Genomic DNA, 21812 nt, shown 5'->3' on the forward strand with positions numbered 1-21812 from the left:
TCCCTTGATCTTGGGCCTGTGAAGACCCCAAGCTTATGGTGAGGGCAGCAGGCATCACTACTCATTCAGCCTCATCGAGTTCTGTGCCCCATCCTGCAAATGCTGGCTTTCCCAGTCCACCTGCTGTACACTGGACCCTACCTACGCTGCACCTGAAGCCCCTTGGGCCTAGAATCAGGCTGGAGCCCTGGGAACCTGGTCCCAGCAATGGTGGTTCAAGGCCCTGGTGAGGCACCTTCCAGAAAGTACGCAGCATTTAATCTCCAGGGATCAGAGTGTCAGTGGGTGCTGAGAGGCCTGCTCTCTCACTGTGTCGGCCACAGTGAGATGTGATGTGTGAATGTGACCAGCTCTGCATTCCTGATTTAGGGAAGGTGAGACGCTTGGAAAGAAAAGGTCAGACTGTAGATGGGTTAAGGTCTCATCCTCATTAGCAGGGAGAGCTGTTCCTGTTGAAAATAGTATGGGCTTCTCATCAACTCACAGGTGTGTGGTACAGATATTTTTTAATATACAGATGTGTGCAGGTGGTGCAGATTCAAGTAAGCTACAGATGTGCTTGGGTATGTGGTGCACATTCAGATAAGGTACAGGTTTCTGGGATAGATATTCAGGTAAGGTATAGAGTTGCTCAGGTGTGTGGTAATACTATTAGGTAAGACGGATATGCTCAGGTGTGTGGTACTGAGGCACTCAGGTGTCTGGTACAGATGTTCAGGTGTGTGGCACAGATCCTCTCAGTGGGAGTCAGTGAGGAGTGGGGGATGCTAAATGTGGGGGCAGTTTGGCAGCCTCTGAGGGCTGTGTGGGGGGAGCCAACCCTGCTCACTGGAATGCCAGAGAGGCAGGTGAGCTTTGGGGGTTGAGGGGACTCTGCTGGAGGGCAGGGCTACCTGAAGGGTGGTGAGCAAGCCCTCCTGAGCCACCAGGCTGCCCTGGCAAGAGGGCAGGAAGGTAAAGGGCTCCAAATGCAGCCCACAAGTAGTGGCCACATGGGGGCAGTGCATCACACCTCAGAGGAACACTAGCCGCCTCATTCTGACCTGACAGCATGGAATTCGCAGAAGCTACCCAGAAACCAGGGACAGTGGGGCTCAAAGTGGTGGGGAGGCAGCAACGCCACTAGAAAGCTGTGGAAACACTGACTGGAAGCTTTTCATTTATCAAGTTGCTCAGCTCATGCTGCATCGGGTCTACTTGGAGCCGGGTGTTTGGAACCAGCAGAAGCACTGTGGGCAGCTGGCCTGGCCTGGCGAGGTCACTGGGATATTAAGCCAGGCAAGCTGCGAAGGCCACCACCGTACCCTGTCCCTGTCCCATTTCCCTTCCTTTGTTACTCCTCCCAGTCCTCCACTTCCCATCTTTCCTTCCCCATAACTCCTCCCCAGTCCCCCGTCCCTAGTCCTCTGTCCGTCCCCGATCCCCTGCTCCACATCCCTGGTCACTGCTCCCAGTCACATGCTATCATGGCTCCCTCTCTTGCCATTTGAACAGTGTATTGACCCAGCTCCCAATCTGACTTGTGGAGAAATGAAAAACCTCCTCAAGACCCCTGGAGTTCTTGTCCAGTTGTTCATGAAAAGGACCATAATCCCAGAACAGTCAGGACATCTGACCTTGGCCTCCTCTGCAGTCACCCCTGAAGTCACTGTTGCCAGCTGGAAGAGTCCAGCTGTTCCAGTCTAGATGTGTCTGGCCAAGGAGGAGAGCAGGCGGGGGTCGGGACAGAGAGGGGGTGTCACCACCAGGGGTCAGGCTGCCAGAGATGGGGACTGTTTCCCTTCACCTGAGGAGGGCAAGGGTTGCAGTTGAAGCAGAGGGCAGATCTTTCTGTTGTGTGGCTGAGTCAGTCCCCATGGAGTCCCCACCGGGCCCTCCTCTTGTCCCCTCTGACCAAGGTGCCCATGCAGATGGGCTGCTGGGCTGCACCGGGAGATGGGGACCTGAGAAGCTGGGCAGTGTGTGCCCACCTGGTACCCAGACCCTCACCCCACTCGACAGCGATGGGCCTGCTGCTTCTCTAGCGCTTAAATGCATTGTGGACTAATGCATGCACATGTAAGTGTGAATGTGCATGTGTGCTTAAGTGTACGAGTGCACGTGTATATGAATCTGTGTGCCTGAGTGTATGAGTGTGTGTGTGTGCTCATGAGTGTGAGTGTGTGCCTGTGATTATTTGACCAATGTCTGACCCCACAGATTAGATGCTCCAGGAAGTCAGCCCATGTCTGTCTCTAAAAGTGGAACATACACACCTTGGGGATGGGATTCTTACCTGTTGTGTGTGTGTGTCCGTGGTGAAATATATAGAACATAAAATTTACCATTTTAACTATTTTTAAGCATTCGTTGGCATTGAGCACGTTAATATCGCTGTGCAGCTGTCACCTCCATCATCTGCAGAACTTTTCCATCTTCCCAAAATGAAACCCTGTCCCCATAAAACACTAACTCCCCAGCCCTGCCCCCAGCCCTGGCACCTACCATCTGCTTTCTATCTCTTGGTATTTGATAACTCTAGGGACCTCATAGAAGTGATAGCACAGTATTTGTCCTTTTGTGATTGACTTATCTCACTCAGAATAATACCTTCAAGGTTAATCCATGTTGTGGTATGTGTCAGAATTTCCTTGCTTTTAAAGACTGAATAACATTCCATCATATATATACACCACATTTTGCTCACCCACTCATTTATCAGTAGACACGTGGTTTGTTTCCACCTTTTGGCCATTGTGAAGAGCTGCTATGAACATGAGTGTAGAAATATATCTTCAAGCCCCTGCTTTCAGTTCTTTCAGTTCTATACCCAGAAGTGGTAGATTATATGGTAATTCTATGTTTAATTTTTTGAGGGACGTCCATGCTGTTTCCTACAGCGACTGCACCATCTTACATTTCTACTAACAGTGCACGGGCTTCCAGCTTCTCCACCCCCCCCACACACACACAGAGCCATTCTAATGGGTGTGAAGCATTATCTGATTGTGGTTTGATTTGCATTCTAACAATCCGTGGAGCATCTTTCCATGTGCTTCTTGGCCATTTGTATGTACTCTTTGGAGAGATGTCTATTTAAGTCCTTTGTCCATTTTTTTAATTGATTGTCTTTTTGCCTTTGAGTTGTAGGAGCTCTATATATATTCTGGATGTTAATCTCTTATCAGGTGTATGATTTGCAATTATTTTCTCCTACGATAGGTTGTGTTTTTATTCTATCATTAGTGTCCCTTGTGCACAAAAGTTTTAAATTTTGATGTACTTTTTTTCCTTCTTTGCCTGTGTTTTGGGTGTCATTCTGTAGGATAGCGATGCCAAATCAATGTCATAAAGCTTTCCCACTACATTTTCTTCTAAGAGTTTTATCTTTTATGTTTAGATCTTTGATGCACTTTGAGTTCATATTTGCATTTGGTGTGAGGTAAGGGTGCAACTTCAGTCTCTGCTGGTGGAGAGCCTGTTGTCCCACCACCATTTCTTGGAAAAACTGTTCTTTTCCCATTGCATGCTCTGGCACCCTTGTCAGATGCCACTGACCACACGTGGGAGGGTTTATTTCTGGGCTCTCTATGCTGACCCATTGGTCTGTATTTACTTTTTTTCGTAGATAGGAAAGTAGAGACCCAGAGAGGACCTGTGATTTGGCTGAGGTTACATGGTCAGCAGTGCTTGGGCTGGGGTTTTGGCCCTGCCCTGTCCGCACTGGGAGGTGGGGAATGCAGAGGGTATATCTGATCGGCCAGCTCTTCCCACCAGATGGCACATAGGCCAACGGGGGTGTTTTAAATAGGTCGCACTAGCTGCCCACAATTCAGGAATATTTTAAGATGGCAAAGTTCCTCTTGACATTGCCTCAACAATGCAAAGAACCAGAGTGGGAAACAAGGCTTCAGCCTCTGATGACATCAGGAGACACTTGTCCCCAAATCCCAGGAAGGAAAGTTCAGGGGAGAAGGCACCAGTCCCTGCAGAACCTGGGAAGGCTCAGAAGGGTGGTGGCAGCCAAGGGTGGAGCAAGGAGGGGCTGAGGGAGTCCTGGGGTCTTCCTGCAGGACAAGCCCCCACCCCAGGTGGGAGGTCTGAGGAATCGCCATCCTGAGAACATGTACTGCGGTACTCACCATCCAGCAAGCCCGCTGCTCAGACAGCCTATGCAGGGCCATGCTGCCCTCCTGTATGAAGCCCAGCAGAGTTCACCAGATGTGTAAAAGGCACCTTAGGGACTGGAAGAAGTGTTTAGAGTCCTACAGTCTTCAGCCAGCATCTCAGATGACTGAAGACACTGCATCCATTGATAAATGAACCAATCCTATAAGAAATAATACAGAATGAGAATTAGCTGTGGCTGGTGTGGCTCACTGGACTGAGTGCTGGTCTGTGAACCAAAGGGTCGAGGGTTCAATTCCCAGTCCAGACACATGTCTGGGTTGTGGGCCAGGTCCTCAGTAGGGGGCATGTGAGAGGCAACCACACATTGATGTTTCTCTCCCTTTCTCCTTCCCTTCCCCTCTCTCTAAATTAAAAAACAATATCTAGTAGAAAAAAATGAAAGAACAGAGAAGAGTATAGGGAAGAAAATTTTAAAACAAAAGCGGGGAGGTCATTTTCCAGAGCAGGTGAGACTTGGTTTGGAAGGAAGGGTGCACTGGTGTCCAGCACTGTGCATGGACAAGGTTGCCTTGAGAACCCTAGGGGACAAGGAGACCCTAACCCTCCTGTGAGGGAGGCCTGGCACAGGCCCACGTGAGGCTCAGGGACAGGATGGCTGCCCCAGCAGCCGGTGTCAGGCCTGTGGAGGGGAAGTTTCCACCTTCAGTTCTGTCCTGGTCTAGCCGTCCCCCAGCTGTGCAGGTGGACGTCAAGAAGTTTTCTTCCTCCATTCCTTTAGCCCTTAGAGCAAAAGTGAGTAAACCAAGAGGAAGGCCTGGGGCTCCAGAAGTGACACCAACATGGGATAGACCAAGGGGAGCTGGGACCGTGGGCAGCAGCCTGGAGGGAGCTGTCCCTGTGTGTGTGGGATTGAGATGGCCTGACCCACGGACCCCTGCGGAAGGCTCCTGGACAGAATTTACAGAGCTGCCAGAGGGTGTGGAGGACAAGAGTGGGTTCAGAGAAAGCCAAGCCAATGACTTTTTGTTCAGTTGGGAGTGGGGCTTGTACAAGAAAGGAAATAAAACATAGTAAATATGTCAGGAAATTTAGTAAGTTGGCCCTCACTTCCTCGCCCTCCTCCCCACTTCTCTCCACACCTCTTTTCCTCCCCCTTCCTCTCCCTCCCACCTTTCCTTTCCCTCTCTCTCCCTCCTTCCTTCCCCTCTCTCTCCCACCTTTCCTTTCCCTCCCTCTCCCATAGCCTCTCCCCCCATGGGCTATAGAGTTGTAGCAGGGTACAAGGTGAATAAAAGTTTCTGCATTGACCCCCACCTTAAACCCAAATGTCAGGTGGTAAAGGGCATATGGGTGGCCTCTTCTACAATAAAAGGGCACCTCTAAACTGAAGGAGTAGGACAGGTCAGAATATGCCTGGAAGAGCATTCCAGTCACAGGGAACAGCACCTGCCAACCCTGAAGGGTTTTGACTATGCCCTCTTCCAAGTGTGGGTTCCCCATGCCCCACTTCCATGGAAGCAGGGTGTTATCCTGCACCCCAGTAGTGGCTCCCCTGGTAGGCACCCAGGGTGAGACCCTGATCATCTGCTTCAGGTGGAGAATCTGTCCTGGTTCCCTGTTAGCAGGGGGATCTGCAAAAGATGGTCACCTGGTGGTGGCCAGAGACACACCTTTGAGATGCATCAGCGATTGCATCTCTGGTGCGACTGGCAGAGATCAGGCTCCAATGGGCTTCAGAGCCACCGGAGGCTGGCCTGTTGGCACCAGGGTGGGAGCACTAGGAGGTGGAGGTGAGTGGCAGGGTCAGACCGGCCCACTCCCTGAGGGCATTTCACCTCCTCACCCTCCATACTCATTTGCCAGTTGGCCACAACCAATGTCTTTGGTGTTCGGGAACACCCCCTGAATTGTATTTCATTGACTCAAATGTCCCTGGGCCAGTGGAGCTCCTGGCCTCCTGAAATGGTCATCTACTGAGCAGTCCTGTTCCTTCCTTCACCTCTGTCTTATCTCCCTGGCAGGAGCACTGCTTCTGCTCCTTTTACTTCATCCTGCCTGGCCCCAATGCTTGGTCGGTTAGCCAATGATGGGTAAAATTCCCCAAGGGGGGAACGACCTAAGACAGGCACGATTACGTGGGAGGCCCCCAAGGAAGGACTTTGGGGGCCACAGCAAAAGGGGGTGATGGACCCTTGCCCCTCAGCTTTGACATAGCCTGAGTCCTCATTGTCTTCAAGAAAATCTAATCTCTTGGCTGCCTTACTTCCCTTGCTCCACCTAAGCCTGAAACAATGATGGAGGGTGTTGCAGCTCTGCTGGAAAGGGCGGGTCCCCAGGCCTAAGAAAGAATATGTGAAATCCTGTGAAACCTGCTTTGTTTAGAATGCTCTCAGTTGAATAATAAGGGTCCAAAGAAGAAGTAAGTTTGTTCCTTAAAGTTTTTTACAGCTCCTTGACCCTGATTCAAAATAGGCCCTCAGAGTTCCTTGTTATCTATTGTTCAATCCTTACTTCCCGGCAATGAGTAATGAGCTTTACCTGAATTCTCATGCAAACAAACCCAATAAAAAGCCTGCTCAGGCAGGAGAATGGGGCGCTCTCCCTTAGGGGCGCTCTCCCCTAGGGAGGGTGGCCATGGCACTAGAGAGAGTGGCCATTCCGTTCCTACTTCCCCACAGGACCTGGTTGTCTCTGTGTATGTTTTTCTCGTGTTTCGACGAGCCATCCGCAGCATTCCGCTGTCACTGCCGGCCGGTGGCTGAGACATCGGGGCCTCTGAGGATGGAGAGTCTGGGAAGGCACCTGGAGCTGCAGGTGCTGCGGGTCCATGCTTTGAGCGGTCACAGCTCATGTGGCTAGCTGTGACATCCCCGAGCTCTCACTTGGGAGGGCCCCACCTGAGCTGCAGACATTTAGGAGAGAGGGTGGCACCTCGGGGTTTCCTCTTTCCTCAGCACTCATTCCTGTTACTCTGGGAGGACAACTGACCGGGGAAAGAGAAACTCCTTCCCAGCTGGTGGCAGCTGGAGGACTCAGGCCCACAGAGCCGGTTTGCAGTGGGGGGTCCTGACTGTGGAGAGGGGGGGCATCTGCTGGGAGGTTCCGAGGAGAAGGCTGCTATTGGAGGTGTGTCTAGTTGCATGTGGACCCTCATGGTGGAGGGGGAGTAGGGGCAGGGTAGTGACAATGAAGAAGGTACAGGACACTCCCAGACATGCACTGTAGACTGCCGCATGCGCACAGCACCTGTGTGAATGGGAAGCTGCCAGAGGGAAGACGTGCCTGCTGGGCCCCTGGGAGCACCACCTCGGATGCAGCAGGGCAGCCACTTTGTTCTGGCAGGGTGTCCAGAGGCTCCCAGAAAGGGTGCTCCCCTGGAAACCCTGGGACTGCAAGGAAGACAGCCTTTCTGGGGAGGGTCATCTGTTTCTGCTCAGTCCCATTGACTGCCTGAGGCTCTGCTTTGAGAACCAACACAGTGGGTGGCTGAGGTGAGTGGCCTGTGTCCATCCAGGGCAGTACAAGGGAAGGAGGGGGAGGGGGATGCTGGTTTTCTTTGGCACCTTGGGCTGCCCAGCTTCACCTGTCTGGCTGCAGCCAGTTCCCTGATGGGATGGGACAGGTGGGTGTGACTGGTGTCTGGACAAAAAGTAGGGGGTTCTCTGAGATGTGGGGGTGCAGTATTCCCAAGCTGGAGAAGTGTCAGCTCTTACTACAAAGCTCCAGGTCCCCAGGGTGGGCAACCACGCGGGTGTTTCTGCCCATATTCCTAGATTCGAGGGTCCCCCCGTAGGCCTGGACTCCCCGTGGCTGACCTGTGTCACCACTGCCACTCCAAGAGGGGCCCCCAACATCACAAGTGTGCTCACTTATTTTCCTTAACAAAAGAAAAAACTACCAAAAACATACAAAAGCAACACATGGTTCTTGCAAAAACATTTAGGAATTATAGAAATTTAAAAAGCATAAAGAAGAAACTAAAGTTCACCTGTAACCTCAGAATTATCCAATCAACTTGTCTGTGTATAGTGCACTTGACAAAAATTGGATTAAGTCATAACTACTGATTTTTAACTGCTTAAAACTTGCAGCGCTATAGCCGCACATTGTTCCATGTCAAAAAATTAATACAAAACCGTTTACTCGGCCAACACTTTCAGCCCCTGCTCTGCAGCGGGCCCCACGCTCTCCCCCGGAGAGAGGCGAGCGGAACAGTCCTGGGGAGCCTGCCTGCTGGACACAAGAGGCAAAGAAACACGCGCTGTGATGTCAGGGGTGCACACTGTGAAAACCATCAGGGAGAGGAGGAGGGTAGTGGTGGGCTTCCATTTGGCGTCCCCTTTGAGGACACATGAGCAAGAGGCTGGCCCTGTGAATAGCTGGAGAAGAGCATTTTCCTGAGGGGACAGCAAGAGCAAAGGTCCTGAGGCACATTGCTCATTCAGAGGGCATCAGCCAAGCCAGAGGGGAAGGAGTTGGGGGCTTCTGGGGGGGGCAGCATTTTTCTCAGAGCCCAGGAAGGGGGCTGGAGTGATGTTTTGGCTGTGGGCAGGAAGGGCCCGGAAGCCCCTACAGGACAGGCTGCGGTGATTCGAGGTCGGTCTATTGGACTTGGATGAGGACAGCGGCGGGTGCTGAGGTGCCGTCTTCGCGAACCACCGAGGGACTGGGCCAGGGAGAGAACTGAGGCTGGGTGATCCCGTGGCGGCCCGGTGAGGACTGTGGCGCCAGAGTGGGTGGAGGTCTCTGGGGCCCCTCCGACTTTGGGCAGAGACCTCAGGATGTGAGGCCGGGCTCTGGGAGTGTTCGGGGAGCTCCAGGACAGGACGCGGGGTCCGCGCGGGGGTGGGGAGGTTGTGAAAGTCATGTCTTCACCAGGACAGAGGAGGGGAGGGGGCCTGAGGACTGCAGAGTGGAAGAGAGGAGGAGGAGGAGGGAGCATACGCGAGGGGTTGGCAGGTACCCACCGCTGGAGGCCTAGGAAGGAGAGGCGAGGGGTAGGAGCGTGCGCTTGGCCGCGCGGGTTTCCATTGCCCACAGCGTGCGGGTTAGCAGAGCAGGGCTTCTACGCCGTGCGCACCCACCTGGTGGGACCCGAAATACCCAGGATTGGGACATCATCTCACGAACGAAGCTGCAGTTACAGGGAAGTTCAGGGGCACGAGTATTATATGTAATACCGTTCTACTGTTTGCAATACCTTTTGATTCTCGCAACAATCCCTAGGAGCTGGCGGGGCCGTACACGTTACCGCCTGTTACCTATTTGGTTCGGGACCACCAGGGCCCGCGGCTGGGGACCCTGGGTCTTCACCTTTGCATCTCGCCCAAGTGTGTGTTCTAGCTACTCGGGCGCAGGTGGGAGGGGCGCGTGACTGAGGGCGAGGAACGGAGGATGCGAGGAGAGGACGGGGACCTCGAGAGGCGCAGGGCACCACCCACCCCGGAGCGGACAGTTCCCTGTGGAGGCCACGGGGACAGAGGAGTGCAGGGCGCGACCCCGCAGAGGAGCACACAGACCTGGAGGAGTAGGGGACGCATGGGGCGTAGGGCGCGACCCTGCAGAGGCGCACTCAGACCCAGACCCGAAGGATCAGAGGACCGGAGGGATGCGTGCGCGCGCGCCCCCTGCTGCCTCCCCGTCCGTCGGCTCCGGGGCGGGGCGGGGCGGGCTCGCGTGCCGGGGTGGGGCCGTCCGCCGCACCGCCGCCTGGTCCCCGAGATGCGAGAGCCCGCAGCCGCGCTGCCACAGCTCCTGGCCCTGGCGGGCTTTCCCCACGGGCGCGCCTGAGCCTCCGAGCCGAGCGGCCCCGGTAAGTGCCCTGGGCGGGCTCCGCGGTCCCTCTGCGCGAGGGAGACGCTCGTGGGGAGCCTTCTTCCTACAGGTCTTCCTACCCCATCCTCCGTTAGATTACCCTCCTCCCATCCCATCCCGTTGTCTCAAGGCCCTGGGGTCCAACGGGCAGCTTCTCACGTAAAAATAAAAACGGAACTTTTGAGGAAAGCCTGTCCGCTTCCACTGCTCATGGTCCACCTCCACGGCTCACGATCCCTCAATCCTCCATCCCATAGCCTCAGTCCTCGTTCTCCCCTTCTCCCCTTCCCCCCTTTCCCCCTTGCCCCTTCCCCCTATGCAGTGAGTCGAAGCTCATGCTTGTGATCCACCCGCACTGGGGGAGTTGGTCTAATTGCCCTCTGTCTCAGTCCAGTTTATTTCAGAAATATTTTGGGCAGATGCTGGCGGGAGGCCTTGAACCCACGTCCTGAGCTTTCACCAGGGCAGCTGGGGGTGGAAAAGGCCGGGCTGGGGGCTTCCAGAGCCGGAGTGGCACCGCTTGGCTCCTGGCACAGCTCAGCCCCTGCTTCCTGGCAGGGAGTACCAGGCCTAGTTCTCACACTTGGGAAAGGCGGAAGGGCCCATGTTCCAGGAATTCTCTGGGTTGCAGTTCCTCGCACCAAGAAAGTTTTTCCCCTTATTTTGAGTCTTGTTTCGAGTTGCTGAAAATCACAGATTGTGGATTCTTCCTGAGTGGCACAGGCCCTCAGGGACCTGCCCACCCTGACATTGTCCCAGTGACCCCCCATTAGGAGGGGCAGGTACTGGTCAGGGCCAGAGGTCAGAGGCTTTGGGCAGTTGAGCCCTCGGGACCCTCCTGCTTCCTAGTTGGTTCCAAGGGCTGGGGCTGGAGATACTGTATTTGCTGCCCCCCGGAAGCCATCAGGCAGGCCTCCAGTTGTTAGTGTCACATTTGGGGGCATGTGGTCAGGGAGATGGCTTTGGTGGGACCAGCCACAGGCTCTGGGTGTCTGTCCTCAGGCTCTGGGTGCTCTGGACCTCTCCATGATGGGCACTCCCCAGTGGGCTCTGAGAGAGGCAGGCCCTTAAACCTGCCTGGCTCCTGCCCCGTGTCCATCTGCCGCTAGGGCCTCAGGCCTGGGTGGGAGCCTGTCAGTCATGGGGGAGGGGGAGACCCGGTGGTGACGTGCGGGCTGTCCCCACAGGTGCCGCCCTGACTCGGGGGGCTCTGCCATCGCCTGCGGCCCTCCTGAGGTGGCTGCAGTCACTCTGTTTTGCGGAGGAGGAGTCTGAGGCACTGACCGGCAGAGTTTGGACACAGACCGTGCGCAGTTTCTGCCCAGGCTTGGTCCCGGAACCGTGTGTGCCCTGCGGAAAGAGGGCGGGGGGCACTGCTGGATGGGGAGGGTGTTTGTTTGTGTTCTGCTTACATGTGTTTTTTAAAGTGGAGTTATCCCTTTTACCTCTTACATGTGAGAAGTTCGGATTCTTCTGAGACGTAGTCAGCTCAGAGCTTGGTGGGGGCGGGAGGCCCACAAGTCACCTGGTCTGGCTCTACACCTGTTGCTGGTCGGTGTGGCACCCAGCCCCCGTGTGCCCCGACCCCAGTGCTGTCCATGGCTGCAGGAGGACCCTGGCCTTGGGCCGACTCAGGCCGCAAGGAGCCTGGTGGCCCCCTTAGGCAGAAAAGGAAGGTGGTTCTGGGCTGGGTCCTGCATCCCTGCTCAGAGGGGCATTTCTGGGGGGAGGTTGGTTTAGGCCAAGGAGGCTTCACGGTTTTGAGGAGAATGCACCAATATGTAGTAAAGTAGAGAAACTCCTGCAGAGTTTCCCACCCTGTATTTATGACGGAGAGGTTAGGAACTCTGCACAGATCACACCCCACGCTGTGTTACGCAGCGGGGACTGTGGCTAGGGAGGATGATGGGGGCGTCGATGGTGGCTTCCAAACCCCCAAGTGAAGAAGTACCTGGGGGTACTTTTCTGCTCTTGGTGCTCTTTGCCATACCTGCGTTCGTAGGGCCCTCGGAGCACTGAGCTGGGGACCCTGAGGGAGACTGCGGCTTTGTGCACGTGCGGGTGCTGTGCGGGGTTGGGAGGGGGGCCGCACAGGGGGAGCCTGGATCCTTTTCAGCTCCTGCTGTGGGGAGGAGGGTTTGGATGGAGAGTGAGGGGGGTGAGTGCCTGAGGAATGTTTGGGGCAGATGCTGGCGGGAAGCTTTGAACCCACGTCCTGAGCTTTCACCAGGGCATCTTGGGGGAGAACTGGTCCGCTCCTCATCTTCCCAGTTGTCTCCCCACCCAGCATTATCCCTGCCCCGAGGCTCAGGCTGATTTTGGAAGTAGTGGTGCCGGGGACAATGTCTCCTGGTGCTAGGATCTTTTGGGACTGGTTCAGGTCAGCTGTCTCTGTCACCTTTGACTTCGAAGGGTGGCTGGGTGGGTTACTGAGTGGTTGGCCTGTCTCGGGGTTCAGGGAAACCTTCCTGGCCTGATCTCCCCAAGGCTGGAAATGGGCCTGGGTGCGGCTCAGGACTCGCCTGATTGAACTGAGAGGCCTTGCAGCTCAGATGGGAGGGTCTTGCATATTGGCGTCCAGCCACCAAGGGCTGAACCTGGCTTCTTGGAGGAGTGTGGGCAAGATGGCCCTGGCACTGGGTGCGGCTGAGAAGGCTGGGCCTTCTGAAGAGTCCATCTACCTGTTTCCGCTCCAGCCTGTGGCCACCTGGACCCTGTCCCCACCCACCTGTCCCAACCCATGCTCAAAGCTCCCTGTCCCCTACAGCACCATCGCCCACCACTGAAACGGTGCTTTTCACTGCCAAGCCCCTGCTGCCCCGCCCCCCTCCGCCCCCTCCGCCCCCTCCGCTCCGCACAGAGCTCCCCGCAGGCGTTGCCTCGCTGCCGTGCCCTTTCTATCTCACCACCCTGCAAACTTTATTTATATTTGCATGTGCATTTGTGTTGTGCCTTTTAAAACATCTTCACCCAAGGATATATTCAATGATTTTTAGAGAGAAAGGAAGGGGGAGAAAGAGAGAGACATCAGTGTGAGAGAGAAACATCGATAGGTTCCTTCCCGTACATGCCCGGACTGGGGATCACACCTGAAAACCTAGGTGTGTGCCCTGACCGGGAATCGAACCCACAACTTTTTGGTGCACAGGATGACATTCCAACCGCTTAGGCCACCCGGCCAGGGTGTACATTTTTTATTGAAGTAAAATTCACATAACATAACATTAACCATTTAAAAGCGTATACAGTTCAGTGGCATTTATATTGTATGTTGCCAGAGTTGTGCGGCTACCACCTCTGTCTAATTCCAAAATATTTCCTTCGCCCCAGAGGGAAGCTCTGGACCCTTTAGCAGTCACTCCCCATGTTCCCTCCAGCCCCTGGCAACCATGAATCTACTTTCTGTGTCTATGGACTTGCCTGCTCTGGACATTTCATGCCGTGGAGTCCACGTGTGCCCTCTCATGGCTGCCTGCTTTCCTGTAGCGCCACGTGTTCCAGGTCCGTCCACATGGGAGTATCAGAACGTGGCTTCTGTGGCAGAGTAGGAGCCCCCTGTATGGAGAGAGTGTGTCTTGTTTATCCCTCCACCGGATGATGCACACTTGAGTTGCTTCCCCTGTCCAGCTCCTGTGAGGTGTGGCTGGGAGCATTTGTGTGCTGGGTTTTCCTCGAACGTGTTCTCAGTTCTCTTGGACATCCACCTAGGAGCGGGGCTGCTGGGTCCTAGGTGACTCGGTGTTCAGCTCTTTGAGGAGATACCACACTGCTTTGCACAGCAGCTCACAGAGCACAAGGGTCCTGATTTCTCTGCAGCCTCACCAAGGCCCGTTATTTTCTGTTTATTTTGTTACAGCCATCCCCGTGGGTGTGACGTGGTATCTCAGAGTGGTTTTGGTTTACATTTCTCCAGTGACTAATAGTCTTCAGCATCTTTTCATGTGTTTGTTGACTCTTTCTGTATTTTCTTTGGAAAAATATCTATTCAAGTTATTTGCCCATTTAAAAATTGGGTTGTTTGTCTTATTGTTGTTGAGTTGTGGGAGTTCTCTGTGTAGTATGAATACTAGATCCTTATCAGTTGCATGATTGGTAGATATTTTCTCCCATTCTGTGGGTTGTCTTTTCACTTGTTTTTGATAGTGGTCCTTAAAGCACAAGTTTTAATTTTGATGAGGTCTAACTTGTCTATTTTTTGTCTCACTTGTGCTTTTGGCAACATTTCTAAGAATCCATTGCCAAATTTTTACACTCTGGTCTTTTAACTAATGTTGGTTAAGTTTTTTCATATGGTGTGAGGTAGGGACCCAACTCCATTCTCTGGCCTATGGATGTCAGTTGTCCCAGCACCATCTGTCAGAGCCAGTCCTTTCCCCATCAGATGGCCTTGGCACTCTTGTTGAAAGTCAGTTGACCACAGTATGCCTATTCTTATGGTCCTTTTTCTCTTTTTAATGCTTTAAACATTATTAGGGATATTTTCAAATCTTTTATGGAAGAGGACAGTTTTATAATGAGCCTCTTTATCCATCCATCAGCCAGCACGGGTGGCCAGCTGTCCATATGCGCCGGCTGGTTCTGTTCAGACCCCACTCTGGCCCTGGTGGTGGAAGCCAATCCCTGACTTACCATTTCTTTTGGATGTGTTTTAGTATGCATCTCTAAAATAGATACACTTTAAAAAGTTAGCTTTTTATATTTTTAACATAGTGTTCTGTGCGCTGTGAGAGACTTAACTGTAACGAAGTATTAGCTACAACAGTGGAGTCACTGCACAGGTGAAAAGGCGACCTCGAAGGCTTCTCCGGGGCTGAGCAGGTGGAGCAGCACCCTCGGACGTGGAGAGCCTGCCCCAAACCTGGGTCAGCCTCCCTGGAGAAGGTGTTGTTAAGCAGCCGGGTTGGTGAAGTTCATGGAGTCCAGCCTCCAGCAGCGGTGAGCAGAAACAGAAACGTTGGAAGCCCTGAGGCCCCTCACTCCTACAGGTCCCTCCAGTGCCTTTATGGGCAGCGACACATTGTGTTAACTTCAAAGAAGAAACGCTGGAGGGGTTCAGCACATGAGTGCGGAGCAGGCAAGGAGGGCAAATGTGGAAGGGGGGGGGGGCAGTACCGTTCCATCGCCTCAGGACGAGTGTGGGAACCTTACCCTGCACACTTCCCACCTGGCCTCTGTGCTGTCCTGGCCACCCCCTTGACACCTATATGTTATAAACCCCACGATGCATGGGGTATTGTCATTGTTTTGGAACCTCCGATTATCTTTTGAAGACATTTAATAGCAAGAACAAATGCGCACTTTGTGTTCCATGTACCATCTGGTATCGGTTTCCTTTGGCCTGGAGACACCCTTTCAAAGTTCTTCCAGTGTGGGTCAGCAGGAAGTGAATTCTTTCAGCTTTTGTGTGTCTGAAAAAGTCCTTATTTCACCTTCATTTTTGAAAGGTATTTTCGCAGGGTGTGGAATCCTAGGTCTCAGTGTTTTCTTCTCTCTGGGCCTTCAGGCCAGTGCCCCCCTGTCTTCCTGCGCACGTGTTTCTGAGGGGGCATCTGCTGCCCTTCTCACCTTTGTTTCCCTGCCTGGTGACTGTTTCCTCTGGGGGCCATTACATTATTCTGTTTACCACTGGTTATGAGCATTTGATTATGATGTGCCCACTGGTTATGAGCATTTGATTATGATGTGCCCACTGGTTATGAGCATTTGATTATGATGTGCCCGGGTGTCATTTTTTTTTTTCCACTTTTTTTTTGTGCTTAGGGGTCATTGACCTTCTGGAATTTGTAGGTTTATAGTTTTCATTACATTAGGAAAAATTTCTGCTGTTATTTCTTAATTTTTTCCCTCATCGCCTCCTTTACCACCCTATTCTTCAGGGCCCCAGTTGCACCTCCTAAAATACCTGAGTATTTCATTTTTGGTTTGGTGCTATTGTCAATGGTACTGGTTTCTAAAAGTCTGTATTCAGATCGTTCATTGCTGGTCTACCGAAATACAGTGTGCTTTCCTGTGTTACTCTTCCCCCATGACCTTGCTGAGCTCAGGTATTGGTTACCCAAGATTTGTCTTAGTAAGGTGGTTGGAATGTGCAGGCGTGTGCCCGTGAACATGGAGTATGTTCCTTCCTTTCCCAGCTGCATGACACTTCTTCTTGTCACTTCCTCGCCCTGACCGGTGCACAGGAGAGAGGTTCGATGGCAGTGGGGTGGAGGGTGGCCTGGCCTTGTTCTGTCTCAGGGCAGGACCCGGTCTGGCCCTCGCTGAGGGGTGCGGTGTTGGCTGCAGGCTTTTGTGTAGATACCCTCCCTCGGGTGAATTGAGTTAATGACCCATTCTTAGTTCAATGAGAATTATTCATTATTATGAATGATTTGGATTTTCTTTCAAAAGCTTTTTTGCATATACTGAGATAATCATATGTATTTTTCTGTAGTTAATTGATGTAGTGAATTACACTGATGAATTTTTGGATGTGGAAGCACCCTTGAGTTCTTTGGCTAAATCTCACTTGTACTATCCTCTTTATATTCTGCTGGGTTCTATTTGCTAATATCTAATCGAGGATTGTGTTCCTATGTTTGTGAGGGATAATGGTCTGTAGTTTTTTCTTCTTAAAATTACTTGGCTTTTTGGTATCAGGATAGTGCTGGCCTTACAAATGAATTGGCATCTTTAAATTTTGTTTTCAATTTTCTGCCAGGGGTTGCAGAGAATTGGTATTTGTTTATTCCTTAACTGGGGAGAATTCACCAGTGAAATCATTGATGTTGTTGGTGGAACAGATAGAGGACTAAACGGGTTACCTATTTTTTCTCCAGTGAGTTTTGGTATTTTGTGTCTTTCAAGGAATCCATCCATTTTATCTAAACTGTTAAATTTGTGGGGATAGTACTTGTTTTTGTCAACTTGGGCTGCCATAACAAAATAGCACAGCCTGGGCAGCTTAAGCGATGGAAATTTAGTTTTGATAGTTCTGGAGGCTGGCAGTCCAAGATCAGGGTGCCCGCTGATCCGGTTTCCAGTGAGGGCGTCCTCTGGGCTTGCAGGTGGCTGCCTACACCTGGTGAGGAGAGAGCTCTTTTTCGTCTTACCAGGGCAACAGTTCTGTTGGGCCAGGGCTTCACCTCCGTGACCCTGTTTGACCCTAATTACCTCCTAAAAGGCACTGTCCCCAGTGCAGTCCAGTGGAGGATTAGGGCTTCAACACAGGGATTTTCAGAGGGCACAACCAAGCCTCTGGCCGCGTTCTCTTATTTCCCTTCTAGTGTACGTGGGGTCTGTAGTGATGCCCCTTGTGATATTGGTAATTCGTGTCTCTCTGTGTCTTGATCAGCCTGGCTAGAGGTTTATCAATTGTATTGATCTTTTCAAAGAACCAACTTTTGGCTTTTGTGATTTTTTCCTATTTTTCTGAGTAAGTGCCATTTATTTTTTCCTCTATTATTTTCATCTTTTTGCTTGATTTGGATTTCTTTTCTTCTAGTTATTCAAAGTAGAAACTCAGCTTACCTACTTGAGACCCTTTTTCTACTCTAAATGTTTAATGCAACCAGCTTGCACTGAAATGCTGCTCGGGATATGCTGTGTTTTCATTTTTCCTTCAGTCCAAAAGACGTTCACTTTTCTTTGGGACGTTCTCTGTGACCCGTGGACACTTAGAATGGGTTACTTTCCAAATATTTGGAAATTTTAAATTTATCTTTGTAGTTTTTAATACTGTAGTTGTCAGCAAACGTACTTTATATAATTTCTACTCTTTTACATTTGTTTTAACTTCCAGAATAGAGTCTGTCTTGGCGAACGTGCTGTGTATGAAGGACGTGTGCTCTACCTCTGCCGGGGGGAGTGTCCTGTCAGTCCCCACGGGTTCCTGGCTGCCGCTGCTTGGATGCTCTGTGTCCTTTGGCGTTTGCTTGCTTGTTCTACTGATCATCAACAGAGAAGTGTTGATGTCTCCGATGAATCACCTTTTGTTTTATCAGCTTTTACTTCAAGTATTTTGAAGCATACATGTTGTTACGTGCACGCACATTTAGGATTGCTATATCTTGGTGGAAAACTGAACCATGTATCGTTCTATGATAATCCTCCTTGTCACCAGTAATCCCATTTTTGAAATCTAGTTTGTCTGATACTCATCCAGCTACGGTAGCCTCTTTTGATTAGTGTTTGCATGGTGTGTCTTTCTCCATCCATTTACTTTACCTGCTTACATCTTTATAGTCGAAGTGTGTTTCTTGTATTTCAAGCGGGCCCATGACACATTTCCAATGTTCTCACGGCACTTTCTGCACAGGGCAGAAGCTGTGTGTTTGAGTCTGCTCACCTTCCAGGTTGCACACACGTGAGGCCAGGTGAGGGCTCCTGACCTCCTCCCCACGCCTGTTGGCCCAGAGCCTGGCGTTGAGTGGTCACTGCACACTCATCTGCAGGGTGTGAGAGGCCTCAGGCATCCTCACTGCACAGAAACCTGAAGTGATGGGCGAGCTGACCAGCCTGAGGACATAGGTGGCGGACTGCCCCTCAGGGGCCGCTGCTCAGATTCAAGCACTCGTGTCCGGCTGTGCTGGTGGAGGCTGGTGAGTTGGGTCAGCTGGGCTTGGTGCAGCTGTGAGTTAGTGGCCAGAGTGGAAGCCCCGCGCTGTGCACTTGAGTGAGAGATTTTACACAGAAAAGAGGAAGCCTATTGGCTCAGAAGTTCAGGGCCATGAGGGGGGATGGGAAGAGGAAGAAGACCCACCACAAAGGCCACTGAGACAGGACATGCAGTCCCAGGGCTGCACGGAGCCCTGCCACTGCGTCTCAGCTGTGTGTGTTCTGCTTGGGGCACCATGTGGAACGGCTTCTGCGTTGTGACGGCAGCCCCACTGTGTTTGTCTACTGCAAGCTTTTTGAGCCAGGCACAAGGGCACCAGGCTGTGCACTGTAGGGGTGTGGTGTCACCGGTCCTCAGGCCAGGCTGGGGGACCGTGATGCTGCCTGTTGAAGGGCGGATGCTGGCTGGGGGTGCACTGAGTGAGATGAGGCGTGAGGAGTGCCCGCTTGTGCTGGAGTGGGTCACCTTGCGTGAGTGGCGACAGAGGAGTGGGACCCCAGTGGTGGGGGCAGGACAGCGTGACACCTCAATCCAGGCACAGGGACCTCAGCTGACATTGCTGCTTTTGGTGGTTTGAGGAGTCACGCAGGCACTGGGGCCACTTTGACATGACTAACTTGATGCTCCTTTTTTTTAGGGCCAAAGACAATGATCCCGCCAGGGGAGTGCATGTATGCGGGGAGGAAAAGAAGGAAGCCCATCCAGAAACAGTAAAGTATCACCTTTTTTTGCTGATTGTGACTGATGAAGGGGGAAGTGTTGTGTTTTCACTGGCAAAAGTGATTTTTAGGAACGCAGCAAAGGAGGGAGAGGTTTTGGATGCGTCTCCCCAGGGGATGGAGGGCCTTGCAGGGCCTGGCTGGCGGTGTGCGCGCTGGCCCCTGTGGCGGGGGATCCTGCTGCCCTCCTTCAGTGGTGATGTGGGAGAACCTGCTCCGGCTGCTCTCCTGACTTTGATGGAAGGTGAGGTGAGGGCCCAGTGATGCTCATTTGGCCGGAAGCCCACACGAAGGGCTGTGACGTCACCCCTCTCTGTGGCGACAACCTGACCCCTCTCTGCCCATCCTTGGTGAGGGCATATCGAGCACTCCTTTGAGAGCTTCACCACGGATGAAAGGAGACCACGGGGGGCTCATTCTCCCCATCTGGGGATGCCCCGAGCTCCATGGCTCCAGCCCTCCATCACCTCTGGAACGCATTGTCATTGCTCACGGTCCCTCTACCTGCCCGTGGCCAGCCCAGTGGAGCTCCAGGCCACCAAGATATGAGGTCTATGGTAGCTGCAGGAATAACGGGGTTTGGGGGATGCCCTGAGGGGCAGTCAGCAGTGAGGCCGTCTCTGGCTCCTCCAACAGGGGTCCTGCAGGTGTCTCTCGTTGGCTGGGGCTCCGTGTATGTGTAATGCAGCTCTGTGTTTAGTAAAGCTGTGTGAGAGAGAGGTAGCTGTGTGCAAGTGTGTGATACAGCTATGTGTATAATACAGCTGTGTGTAATACTGCTGTGTGTGTGTGTGTAATACAGCTGTGTGTGTAATGCAGTTGTGTGCACATGTGTAATATAGCTGTGTGTAATGCATCTCTGAGAAACTGTGTGTGTGTCCACAACGCTGTGCGTGTGGGTGCGCACCTGTAGCATTGTCTGTGTGTAGGTCTGTGTTTCTGTGACCCAAGCCTGGCCTCTGGTGGCTGCCGGCTTCGGTGGGAGGTTCTCAGGAACGTGGCACCTCCAGCCCCAAGGATAGGCAACAAAGGCCCGTGAGGCTGGACTTTGGCAAGTGGATTTGTCACCCGAGTCTGTCACTTGGCTGTGGCCTCGAGGCACCACAGGCCTTAGGTGGGGTGGGTGCCGGGAGCACAGGCACAGCCCGGTCTGCAGGGGAGGCAGCCAAAGAGTGCAGCTGTGTGCACCTGGACGAGGGCAAGGCAGACTTGTGCCTCCCGCCCGCATCCACACAGCACAGCAGGCTATTAATTGCAAGAAGGTAAATCAAGGCCCAGACCCAACAAGCACACGCATGTCTAAAGTGGGATTGCTCAATCAACGATGTGGGCATCTGTGACGTTGGCAGGCCACCAAACTGCTCGGCATTGGAGATGTGCCTGTTGCCTGCCTGGGCACACGGCATAGTGCAGACCTTGGTGATCTGTTCGCTTTTGTCAGTAGGGAGGTTTTGGAGCCATTGTGTTTCCTTCTCTCTGAACTATCTGCGTTGGTAACTTTGCTCATTTTTCTATTAAATTTTTAATGCTTTTGTGCTTCTTGGTCCTTAGGAACGTGTACACTTAGGGAGACTAATTCTTGAGCGTGTTTCAAATACTTTTCTCCAGTTTTCTTTTCTTTTTAAATCCTCACCTGAGAACACTTTTTCATTGCTTTTAGAGAGAGGGGAAGTGGAGGGGGAGAGAGAGAGAGAGAGACACACATGAATGTGAGAAAGAAACATTGATTGGTTGCCTTCTTGTACGCATCCCAACAAGGGCACAAACCTGGTGTGTGCCCTGACTGCGAATCGAACCCCCAGCCTTTCAGCTGATGGGATAATGATCCACCCAACTGAGCCACACTGGACAGGGCTCCCCAGTTTTAATTTATTTATGGCATTCTTTGTCATGCAGAAAAATTTAATTTTTATGAAGTTGAATTTATTAGTCTTTTCCTTTGTGGCTAATTAATTTTATATCATGATTAGAAAGATATCTGCTTCACTTTTATAAGTGAATTTTGCAAATATTTCTTCTCAAATTTTATGGATTCCTTAAAAAAAATTAAATTTCGAGCCCCTGGAACTTTTCCTGGTATAAGGAATGAGGTCTGAATCCGTCTCATTCTTTTCCCTTATGGCCGCCGGTTGTTCGTAATACTTTCATTGAATTACCACTCTTTCCCTCACTGATTTAAGTGGCATCAGACATTTTATTTATTTTTCTTTCATTATTTTTCTTTTTATCTAACTTACTGGGGTGACACTGGTTAACAAGATTATGCAGGTTTCGGGTGCACTATTCCACAGCACATCATCCGCACCATCATCGTGTTCACCACCTCAAGTCAAGTCTCTCCATCACCGTTTATCCCCCGATAGCCTCCTCTACCTCTCCCCAACTCCCTTCCCCCCACCAGTAATCACCACACTTGTTCGTGTGCATAAGTTTCTTCTCCATTTTCCTTTATAGCTCAATCCCTCTACCAACCCACCCAGCCCCTCAACATCCGTACCCCGGTTGTCAGCCTGTTCTGAATCTATGAGTCTGTCTCTGTTTTGCTCGCTAGTTCATGCTGTTCATTACATTCC

At 52.1% G+C, this 21812-nt stretch overlaps 1 protein-coding gene across 2 annotated transcripts in view; it reads left to right on the plus strand.

The window, feature by feature from the left end:
• Nucleotides 1-9798: 9798 nt before the first annotated feature.
• AHRR (aryl-hydrocarbon receptor repressor) overlaps nt 9799-21812 on the plus strand; it is an 81969-nt gene continuing 69955 nt past the window's right edge. The window contains exons 1-2 of one of the 2 annotated variants that reach the window (XM_045848035.1): nt 9799-9922; nt 19158-19230. In XM_045848035.1, the coding sequence (XP_045703991.1) occupies nt 19169-19230 (62 nt within the window). In that variant the 5' untranslated portion in view covers nt 9799-9922; nt 19158-19168. Of the gene's footprint in view, nt 9923-18374; nt 18504-19157; nt 19231-21812 lie in introns of those variants that run through there. The other variant, XM_045848036.1, reaches the window with a different exon arrangement.

This window comes from Phyllostomus hastatus, unplaced genomic scaffold (genome assembly GCF_019186645.2).
Source record: "Phyllostomus hastatus isolate PE091 unplaced genomic scaffold, TTU_PhHast_1.1 phas_contig_58, whole genome shotgun sequence".
NCBI classification, from domain to species: Eukaryota; Metazoa; Chordata; class Mammalia; order Chiroptera; family Phyllostomidae; genus Phyllostomus; species Phyllostomus hastatus.